The 12265-nt window shown below is 33.6% G+C and overlaps 2 protein-coding genes across 2 annotated transcripts; one reads left to right on the forward strand and one right to left on the reverse strand.

The window, feature by feature from the left end:
• The first annotated feature begins 3375 nt into the window (after positions 1-3375).
• On the forward strand, positions 3376-3855 carry LOC147298335 (stigma-specific STIG1-like protein 1). The gene has a single exon (XM_086229901.1). It carries the CDS (start codon positions 3376-3378, stop codon positions 3853-3855), a length of 480 nt encoding a protein of 159 aa, XP_086086027.1.
• A 1629-nt stretch (positions 3856-5484) lies between these two features.
• LOC147298336 (uncharacterized) lies at positions 5485-7858 on the reverse strand. Its single transcript, XM_086249461.1, has 2 exons — positions 7420-7858; positions 5485-5684 (listed from the first exon to the last, which is right to left on the reverse strand). The coding sequence occupies exons 1-2, from the start codon at positions 7856-7858 to the stop codon at positions 5485-5487; spliced, it is 639 nt and encodes a 212-aa protein (XP_086105587.1).
• Positions 7859-12265: the final 4407 nt, after the last annotated feature.

Consider the following 12265-nt stretch of genomic DNA (forward strand, 5'->3'; position numbering starts at 1 on the left):
TTATAGATCATCTCTGCAAAAAATCAACTCAATCGGAAATCGTTTGATTATATAACTGTTGTTGATTAAATAGAAAAATCAACGGTTTGGTCAAAAAATCATTCTTTAATTGAAAACTATTAATTTTTTCTACTTAATTGACAACAGTTATATAACCAAACGATTTTCGATTGATTTGATTTTTTGAAGAGATGATCTATAATAGGTGATCTAAAAAGTGAACGGTTCCGATCATATGCCGACATTACTAAAATTGTTATTTTGGGGAAAGAGGTGACCTTGGGATACCCCCAAGGTGACCCAAATATTTTCCTTCTTTATATTTGTATGTGGATAATATTCATCCAGCAACCAAAGTTGTTCTGAGATACCACATGGACCTAACAAGTTTCAAGTGGGTCATAACATGGGCCTGAGTTGCTTGAACCCAATCCAGTTAGCCGGCCTGTGATCGATGGAAACGCACGGTTGGCCAACTCTCATGTTTGGTGCACGAGACACAAGTACTACTAATTATAATGTTTGGACTAATAAAAAATATATATGTCAGCCTAAAGAACAACAAATGGAGAGCAGATTTGGTACCTGTTTTTGGTACCAGGCTGGTACCAGACTTTGATCAAAGCCTTTGATCTTAGCTTTCTCTCTCTACTCTCTCTCTCTCTCCTCCAAGATCAATGGCTTTGAATCTTTGATCAAAGCCTGGTACCAGCCTGTACCAAAAACTGGTACCAAATCTGCTCTCCAACAAATGAAAGGGCTTTTTTTTTTTTATTCGAATACGAATGTATTATTCGTGCTGGTAAGAAGAATTAATAAATATATACATGTGTGGTTCATGATCATATGGTATTGTACAATTTAGCTTCCACAACAATTTAATTAGAAGAATTTCAACAAATTTTTTTTTGCTGCGTAAAGCATTATCAAATTGTACTACTGATCGATGACTATGTAGGCTATACCATATATGCACATAAGTTACATAACCAACTTTGTAGCACAACTAAATGGGATTTGCTCAATCCTCACAGATCATGAAAATTAATATTAAATCTGGATTTGAAGTGATATATTAATTAAGATTTTAGATATGCATTATTATTGGTCAATTACACTATTAATTATATTCCCTGTACGTCTAGCTAGAAGAAGACTGATCTTGACCTCCCAAAAGCGTAACAACCAATAAGATTAAAAGTGGTGGAATGCGCAGAAATTAAGAGTTGACCTCAATGGCTCAATATATATATCCTTTCGATCTCATAGAGAACTGCAGTCGATCATACTATTAATGCTTTCCCAAAATAGCATTTCATAAAAATTTCAAATTATTATCTTTTAATTAATTTATTTTTTTAAGCTAAGATATCAGCATGTATTTTAAGCTATATATGTTACGTTGTTCTACAATTAATGCAAGTTACTGGCCATATCCCATCATAAGGTTGAGTTCTAGAGCAGTGTGTGGGTTAATATATATATATATATATATATTCATACTCATGCAATTATATATGATACATATATGTAGCTAGCTAGAGAGAGTTTTCTTTTTCTTAATTTTATTGATAGTCTAATATGTTAATATGTTATTATCATATTGTTTTTGAGTTTAAACAAAAAAATATATTATAATCAATCAATATTGCATAGTTGGGCTCAAGTTTGTTTCAATGATAAAGTAAACATAGTTATGAAATTAAAGGAATTGCATGGTACGTAATTGATTGAGTACTTGTTGGTGTCATTGTAATTGCTCATGACAACATGTCTTGTAAAACCCACAAAAAGAAAAAGAAAAAAAAACATAACCATTTGAGAGCCTTAAAAAGAAAAAGATTAAACAAATTAATTAATGGGACTAAATTAACTAGTCCAGTTGATCCTCACATGGGTTTTGCAAGGTAAAAAAATGGTCTTGGGGATTAGCTCAATATTCCTCAGCCGATTTACAAGCTATATATAGGAATATTCCACATGCAATCAATTTTTTTTTTTGGCCACCACATGCAATCATTAAATACATGAATCCAACAAAAATAGAATAAAATACATGAAAAATCGTGTCAAATTAAGGAGCCTTAAACGATCAGGAAACGTGGTGGTCATTCATTCGGTACGGCACCGTTATATTTGGCACCATTACGTATTAGTCAATAAACGTGTAATAGTAGAGGGCTAGTTTGCTTGCATAATTGCATTTACATGTTTGATTAATAAGCTGTACACAGAGCCTACTTAATAAGAGTTAAAGTATTGTTTAGAATAACACGTCACATATCATATATAATGTTTAGCGTCTGTTTGCTTCCTTGTGTAATAAATTAATAACATTTCATTAATCCCCAAGTATATATCCCTTTGCTTCCCCTTACAGCATGCCTAAATTTCTTCAGTTCGGTTATTCATGGCACCATTGGATTCTCATCTTTGGGGCACCCCATCCTCATAAGACATCAAGGTTAGTGAATTGTCAAAACTATCCTTTGACTTTCATTGGTTTGACTTTAGTAGTAAGTAGTAATTAGTAATTAGCATGCACAAATGATGTTAAGACTATTTTCCTATCATATTAGTTGATACATTATATAGGGGTTAATATATGTTTACTTATTATATATGAATATTCATAAAATGACATGTTTTAAGTCAAACAATTTTGACTTATATTTTGAAAAGTTAATAATCTCGACTCTTAGTTGGATTTGAGTATTTAAAGATTGAATTAATCGTCATACCTTGAAATACCTGTCATACAAATATTTATACTTAACCAACTTGACTCTAATCTCAATCTTATCGACTCTAAGTTCCCATAAACATTTGAACATTTTAAGATTTAATTTTGACCATCTTCCTAACAAAAAATTAGAGTAAAAAATGTAAGCATCTCATTAAAATGAGTTATTTTATAGAGTTTTCTTTTCTTGTTATATCAATTATTATGGTTAATTAGCTAGCATATCAACTGTTTATATCATGTGTAATATATATAATCCAAAAAACGTAGTGAGCTCTAAAATTTTCATACATGCAACGCATGTAGCATATATATATGGTCCTTAAAACCCAAGGGTGCCCTTTGAATGCGAAGGGGGTTGAGTATAGTAGTGCCCAAATCAATGAAGTTTCTTTAGGGAGTATATATCGTGCCCTAGCTAGGTCCTAGAATTCGACCACACTCAATTTGCAGCACATCCCAAAGGAACCACACCAGCTTTTACCACCTTTCCCGCGTCAACCCCTCCCTACTATAAACCCCAAGTCTTCCCCACCCAACCCTCCAAATCAAACACACCCTCCAAACACACAATAACCTCTCTCTAGCTCACAAACACAAAGACCCACAAACACATAGAGAGGGACAAAGCCATGGCAGCCATCAAGATCATACTGCTGCTAGCAATAACCATGGCTTTGTCCATCACTCTGGTCACCGTCAAAAGGGTCGGTACCCACGATCAAGAAGAAGAAGACACGTGGCCTAATCAAGAGCAGCAGCCCATGAAGGACAACAATCTGGTTTTACCTTCCCAAAGGGTGAGTCGTTTTCTGGCCGAGACAAAAAACCCTAGAGCGGCCGACCATTGCCACAAGGACAACGATAAATGCGCTTCCGTGCCCGCGGCGGAGGGCGGCGGCAAGAACACTACGTGCTGCAACAACAAGTGCATGGACTTGTCGGAGGACAAGCACAACTGCGGCGCGTGCAAGAAGAAGTGCAAGTACACGCAGGAATGCTGCAGAGGGCAGTGCGTGGACACCGACTACGACAAGAGGCATTGCGGTGGCTGCAACCACCGCTGCAAGGTTGGCCAGTATTGCGTGTACGGTCTCTGCGACTACGCTTAAAAAGGGCGGCTTCAATATTACTTTTAAGGGATTGTCAGTACTCGTCTTATGAGGTTCGTAATTTTATTCATAATGCAATAAAAAAAACCACAATAAGAAAAAAAAAATCGGTGGTTTAATTCTCAATTTAATATATAGTTCATTTTTAATTTTATACAGTCCTCGAGTGCTTGATTCTCTAAATGTAATGTGTTATTGTTTTTATTTAAGAACTTTATGAGTAAGTACGTACGTGATTTGTTTGTATTAATCAATGACTTATTATTAATTGATACTTACACATTTTTTGTTAGACAGTGTTAAGATAGTCTACAAGGTCACATGGAAATGGTTGTAAAGTAAAGTTTGTTCAATCAATTAATATGAAATTGATATTAATGACTATATATAATGGTGGATTACTTTGGTGTACGCCCATTTCTTTTCTTTTTTTCTCTTAATTAACATAATTTTTTTCTAAAAAAAGTCAATATCCAACATGCATGGCCCTAAGAAATGTACCACTCTTCTTCCCTAATTTCTCCCCCATGCATGTCATGAGGATTAATTTAGCTATTTACTTTACTAGGGGTTCATGCATGGCTAATATAAAACTCATTTAATTAAGGAGGAGAGATATGAGATAATGGTGGATGGTTGCTTTAAGGCCAGGCCATATCTCCAACCTTAATTAGAAAGCAAGACATATGTATTATAGTCATTATAAATATTGTGCCAGCCATCAAATATAAACTAATATTTTCTATTATTTTGCATTGAGGTTTTTCTTTTATTTGAGGGAGGGGAATTTAATTTAAAATTAATTTCAAGGAAGTAAAGAAAAATACCATTAAATCAATAGCTAGTTGTAAAAAAAATGAATTCAAAAATCAAATCCGAATTTTTTCTAATGTGATGGTTGAAAATTGAAATGCATGAACTTCCAAATTCCTAACATATATATATAGGGTCTCTAATAGATCCAAAAGTACGTGATATATATATATATATATATTAATAGGAGGGAAATGCTCGGTTTGTGCACTCTCAAAACAAACTTTATATATAGATGCATTAATTCAGAAGTAAGCAAGAATTTTAAAAGTGGTGCACAATATTCAAAAGTGTGACATCGATCTGTAAGCTCTCCTACTTTAATAGGCTATTTGTTAATTAATAATTTGATAAGTGATAAGCAAATGAAACCAGTAAGAGCCAGCTTTCGGTGGTCATTGATTTCCTCAATTTGGGATTATCTAAGAGATCGAACAAAAAAAAAGTAAAGATCGAGTTGTTCTCTTCATACACTCCGGTTGAAGCAAAGGGCGCGCCGGCCATAGCCCTTCCCTGGAAAGTCGCTTATATATAAGCACGCGATGGCCTGGTCTCCCAAAACGCCTGCCCACATAAATAACTTTTCTTTTCCACCAAAAGTATATGGCCTCTTTCCATATTTCACCTAAAGATGCAAGCACTGATAGAATTAGAGTATTCAATCCAAAACTATTTGGCAATGGTGGAGAGGCAATGTTTAAGGAATTATGAATTATGATCAACCAGATCATGGTAATTAAACTAATTAATTTAATTTGCCTTTAGTTTACAATTAAAAGAATTTGAGTTTGAATAAATTAATATGGTTTCTTTTTCCTAAGCATAATTGCAGAGTCCAAAAGCACAAAACCTCCCATTGCCGCAGTTGTTGTTACATCCACCACAATGCCTCCCATTGAATGAGGGGTTCACACATTTGCCACCGCAGCATATTTGATTGTACCTGCATTGCTTCCCACACCTCCCACAGTTGAGGCGATCCTTCAACACATCAACACACTTCTTCTTGCAGCAATCTGGTCCTGGGCTACCCTTTGCTTGGCAAAGTCTACCAAATTTGTTGCAAGTCAATCGCAGAATTTATGCACTTCATCACTACTTTCTTGGGTCACAACCCCTTCAACAGTACTTTCTTGGGTCACAGGTAACTTATCATGGTTATCGATATCATTTTGTTGTTGGTATGGTAATGCAGCAATGCTAAGGACTAGAACCTTAAAAACAATCATCACTAAGAACATCTTGACCACCTTCATTTTCCGTGTTTGTGCTCTCGTCTGTGATGTAGAACAGTTTGCAGACCAATTTATACAACAGCTCGAAACAAGTAAAGGCTACAATATATGATCGACAAAATGGATATATGGCCTGTTAAAATTAGGAGTAATTTGGTGCTCTTTTATCTATTTTGAGCAATTAAGGAGGATGATTGATTTTTGGGGGTGGGGGGGTTTTTATAGGGAGCTTGAAAGCAGGGTTGACAAGCTAGAATGCCTGTCTTAGTGGAATGGTCCAAATTCAACGGCTATATACTAAACAAACCAAAAAGAAAACCTCCATAACATATATGTACTAGCTAGTAGAAGTGCTCATTATTCCTAAACTCAAATAGATAACAAATTGGAAGGGACAAGAAAGCATTGAGAGAATATATATATATTTTAGTCTTCCAGATTTTAATGCATATAAAGTGAGATACGAGTGCTGGTTAAAGCATCTCTCTGCTTCATCAAATGCTCCAGGTGTCTACTCCTTGTGAACTAAAAAGAATACAATTAATATATTGATGCACGTGTCTATTTGAAAATATAAGACATGTGCACTTCTCCATTTTGGCCGTGTGATACAAAATGTAAAATCCCCTATTCTCGTCCAATATTCTAGAGCACGCTCGGCTAAGGCATCTAATTCACTCTATTATATTGGACAATAATCAATTTACTTCATGGCATGTGTACATCTTTGATCATTCCTGCCAAAAGTTTTCGTTAATTATAAGCTTCTGATCGTAACTTTCTAGTTGTTTGTAATAAATTGATCATATAATTTGGGCTAGAGATATTTTGACCTTTTGATAATCGAGTTCTGTTATGCTGAGCAGCAGAGTGTGGGATGCGGAGAAGATGTTGAGCAAAAATCCTAAAATCTAAAACCACAATTTTACACCATGTAATCAACTATGCTAGGAATAAGAACAAACTGCAAAGAAAAAAAAAAAGCACACAGATATGCCCTTTAGGCTTCTCTAACGCGGAATTAATGCAAAATGTGTGTGAGCATTCAAGCACCTAACTTTAGAATATTGGTGAGTATATGAAAACTCTTTCATATTCCGCATTTAAATTCCACACCAGGAAAAACCTCAATGCACCCTAAGCATATATAGGATGTGTTTTTGTTGATGATGATGGTTATATATTTGTTATGAAAATTGTTAGTTGGCATTGAAAATAATTTTGCCAATATTTAACAATGCGACACATTTTATAAAACTAGAGCTATCACAGATTCTGACTATTTGATCTTGTTTTTTCATGTGACATAATGTAAATTAAGGGATCGATGGTTTGTATAAATAACTAACAGTACGTTTCTTCAAAAAATAGAACTAAAAAAATTAATCTCTTGCTTTTTCCTTGCAGTTGAATAAAATTTTAAGAATGTGAATTAGTATACAAGAAAATTAGAAGAAAAATACAAAAACAAAAATTTGAGACTACGCATAGTTGCATAGGCCAAATGCACAAAAACCCCCAACTTTGCACCTATTGTTGCACCCACCACAATGGCTCCTATTGAAAGACGGATTTACACATTTTCCTTTGCAGCATATCTCATTGTACTTGCACTTCTTCCCACACCTCCCACAGTAAAGCCTGTCTGTCAACACATTAACACACTTCTTCTTGGAGCAGAAAGGCCGTGGGCTTCCCTTCATACGACACATCCTTGGGAACTTGTTACACGTCAAACGCAGCCTGCGTAAATGTAACTTCTTTACGGAGAGAACACGACCATGTAGTACTTGGGTGTCGTTTATAGGAGAGTCCAAAGAATATTCATTAATGGTTGATTCTAGTTCTTGATGATGATGATCATCTTCTTGATCCTCTGTATTGGGCTTTGCTTGAATGCTTAGAACAAGAGTCAAGAGGAGAATAGATATGAAGAAACAATGTGTCAACTTCATGGTGAAAGAATGAGAGGGTTGCTATAGAAAGCGGTTTAGAGGGAGATGGGCTGATTTGATTGCTTCAAGGGTGACCATGGAGATGGGTTTTTATAGTAAGGCTTACATGCAGTTAAGCTTAGTGGAGTGGTCTACAACTCTACATATAGCAATAAATAACCAAATTTGGGTCATGAAAAGTAGAGCCAAAAGTTAGGTCCTTATTTTCAATTCAAATGTCAAACAATTGGAAGGAACACGGAGAGAGAGGACTTGTTGACTTATAAGATGTAAAAAGTGCAATTAAAATATATATAAGGACATATATGTATTATTAGTATATATCCATAATGTCAAACCAAATCCCAAATTTTGAATCTGTGACAATAGTTTATTTATTCTTATCTAAATTTATTTTGAGTCTCATTTATTTTTAACAATTAAAATATTGTGATTTGTCACAACATTTGGTAGTTAAAATTTGAGAAAATTTTAATGACGTGCTCTAATAATATTGATGCTAAAGGGGCCAAAAGTTTTCTGAAATTTTAGTCAATCAAATTGATTTGATAGATAACATAATGATATTTTAGTTACTAAAATAAATAAGACTATAAAGTTATAAACTCAAATAAGAATAAATAAAATGCACTATCATAGTATCATATTAGTTGGTATCCAAAACTTTATTTTGGCATTACTAAGTTAGTATTGGGGTTCATCCGTTCATGTGAACTGTGAAGGCTAGCTCTTTATATAATAGACTATTTCGTGCTTATTATGAAATCTGGCCATAATCCACAAAAATATAAGGCACTGTGTTATACTTCTAGAATGGTAGACAATGTGCATATTTTCCTCGGCACAATGAAGCTTTCAAAGATCTTTTTGCGTATCTTCCTTTGTAGAATTTCTTTATAGATAAATGGGGAATACGAACCCATTTTGCTTAATCTTCCCCCACCAACCCACCCATTTTGGCGAGTCTTAATGTCTTATGTTCTCACAAAAGGTTGATCGGCTGGTTGTGGGTACCATGTGCTACATCCTTTGCACAAACACCAAATACTTACAAAATTTGAAAAATCGATCTATTTTAATGATTGCATATGTCATTTATAATTTCCACCTATATTTTAAGAAATTAACAATTTTAACTGTTTTAGACTATAAAATGACTTAATTAACTACAAAATCAAGAATATTAAAAATATCAATATTAGAATCGAGAATGTTGATATTATAGTTAAGGTCGGTGGTCGAAGAGATAGCATATGAGATTTTAGAATCGAAAATATTGATATTAGAGCAGAATTAATCAAGTACATAAGAGATGTTATTCGATCTAAAAAATAAAAATTGTTAACTTTCCACATATAAGTCAAAATTGTCAACCTCTAGTAAGTGAATCATCGTGTATATATATATATATATATATATATATATATATATGAAGTTTTCCACAAAATATGGACTTCAGAAACAGCTAATTAATTAAACACCAAAGAGGGTATAGCAAAGATGAATTATAAAAACCAGAATAAAAGTTGAAGGGTATTGGAATCTGTACGTGTTGCAAAGCAAGGGAAAGAGAATTTGTTAATTCGTTGGGTTAAGAATGTATTAGGAAAACATGAAACACGAGCTCTTCTTAATTATTTGATTTTCTAGTGCATAAGCATATATATATGATGACACCCTATAAAGTATGGTCCTTATATCTTAAGTCACAACACCTGGCTCCAACTTTTGGCAACCAGCTAGTGCCTAGCTTGTGGTTAGCCATTAGGTGTCACTTGCACCTTGCACAAGATCTTCATTAATCATTCACTTGTCGCAATAATTATAAGCTTTCATCAACTTTTCCCATTAATTAATTTGGGTTTTTGCCTTTATCTAAGTGCCAGACCAATGGAGGCAGCCAGCTTTTGTTTTTTTTGTTTTTTTTTTTTTTAAGAAAAGAAATCAATTAAATTAAAGATGGGGAATGCTATTCACCTTTTTTACCAATTTTTTTTTAAAAATTCTCATTTTGAAATGTATTTTTATGATCAAAATCATTTATTTTTTGGATAATTATTTGATTATAATTTTTGCAAAAAATTAACTTAATCGGAAATCGTTTGGTTATGTAATCGTAATCAAATAAACAAACGGTGAACCAAATTGTTACCAGAATCGTCTATTTATTTTATCACAGTTATATAACCAAACGATTTTCGATTTAGTTGATTTTTTACAAAGACAATCTTCATAGTTTGATTTAAAAATTGAACGATTTCGATTATAAATTAATATTGTGTAATAAAAATAATAAAAGAGAAGATCGGTGGAGAAGGTAGATTAGAGAAGGTGGATAGCATTACTCATTAAAGATTCTAGAAGTTAATCGGACGGTGTCTCAAATAAGAAAAAAACTTCCATGTAACATGGGTAGTTGATGTGGTATAAATAACTTTTTATGTCGGCTATCTTTCTCTTCAAATTAATAGTGTCAATTTTAACACGATAGAATAAGATTGCTTGAATCTAACAAATAAAATGTCATAGTTAATTGTTACTTTACACGAATCCATATATAAAACAATTCACTAACACATTGCCAAAAAAAAAAATGATTGACTCCTTATCTATAAGCAAGGAGTAAAATTTCGAAATTTTCGGCGAAATTTCTTTTTTAAGGGGTATGGAAATTTTAACATCATACCAAATAAATTTCGATAAATTTCGAAAAATTTTGCCGAAATTTCGCCGAAATTCTCGAAATTTCGGCGAAATTTTCGATGTAGAGGCCGGAGAGAGAGGGGGGAGGGAGAGACCGGAGGGAGAGGGGAGGAAAGCACCGTCGCCGGAGGGAGAGAAGAGATCGGAGTTGCAGAGCCGCGCCGTCGTCGGAGGGAGAAGAAATCCAGGGAGGGAGAGAAGAGATCCGGGGAGGGAGAGGGAAGAAAGAGATTAGGAAGGGAGGATGGAGAGGGAAGAGAGAGATTATGAAGGGAGAAGAAAAGAAAAACTGGAGAAAAAAAAAAGAGTAAGCCACTGCCCATTGGAACAGGAAGAAGACGAAGGCCCTGGAGGAAGAAGACAAAGGCCCCTGGAGGAAGAAGAGGAAAAGGAAAGGAACAAAAAAAGAGGAAGTCACGTGGGATGGTGGGAAGAAGAGGAAAAGGAAAGAAAAAAAAAAGAGAAAAGAAAGGAAAATGAAAAAAAAAAAGAGAAAAGAAAAAGAAAGAAAAAAAAAAGAAAAAAAAAAGGAAAAGGAAAAAAAAAAAAAGAAAAAAAAAAGGAAAAAAAAAAAGACAGAAATTTTTTTTTTAAGGTAGATTGAGATTTGGAGTTTTTAGGCAATTGGAAAGAAAAAAAAAGTTTGAGATTTTATTTGGAGTTTGATTTGGTCATTTTAGTGTTTCGTTTAGTTGTAAACATAAATTATGAAAAAAAAAATTTATCTCCTTATCATGAAGTTTCATTTCCTTACTGTTTGGTTTTCCAATTTCGATAATTTGTAAAATTGAAATTTTAGGTAAACTATTATCGTCGCTGCTGCCATCGGATTGGTTCTATTTTAACCCAATTCGGCTTAATTTAACTATCGAAGACAATTTCCAAGTCTCTTTGAGTATGTTTGCTACTTTCCGTTGCCACATTAGTGATTTATTCGTGTAATTTTATTATATAATTATTAATTAGTGAAGTATTTTTTTAACAGTATTGTCTCCAGCGTGCATTATATTCATCACATATCACATGAAATCTACTATATTATTTGATTTTTTCAATGTTTTGTTATCAATGTAGTAGATAATATGTTAAATAAATATATGGTCAAGTTTCATTCAAAATTTCCATATTTTGATAGCAATTTTCGTCATTTTTGTCCAATTTTATCGAAATCGAAATTTTAATCGAAATTTCCGCGAAAATTTCCGACGAAATTTCCATCGAAAATTTCCTCGAAACCGAAATTTTACTCCTTGTCTATAAGGAGCCATTTATTTATCTTTACAAACCAATTACAATTTAACACGAATATAATTTTGTATCATTTTTTTAAGAGCAAATTACAATTTAGTACCTCAACTTTATATGCTATTTTCAATTTAGTACCTCAACTTTGAAAACTTGTAAAAAAGTACCTCAACTTTCATTTTGTGTCAAAATAGTACTTCCGTTAGTTTTTCTGTCAAATAAACCGTTATCTGCTGACGTGACATAGGGTATTTTCATCTTTTTCTCTAAATTTAAAAAATAATAATATTTTTAAAAACTTTTGAATAAAAAAATTTCTTAAAATAATTAAAACCTTTAAAAAAAATTTTAAAAAAAAATTGGGGGGAGATCAGGGGGATGGTCGGGGGTTTGGGTAAGGGGTGAGGGGGCTGGGCTGGGTAAGGGGGGTGATGGGGGGAGGGGCGACGAGATTGGGGG

The sequence above is a fragment of the Dryas octopetala genome, chromosome 1 (genome assembly GCF_963921425.1).
Source record: "Dryas octopetala chromosome 1, drDryOcto1.1, whole genome shotgun sequence".
NCBI classification, from domain to species: domain Eukaryota; kingdom Viridiplantae; phylum Streptophyta; class Magnoliopsida; order Rosales; family Rosaceae; genus Dryas; species Dryas octopetala.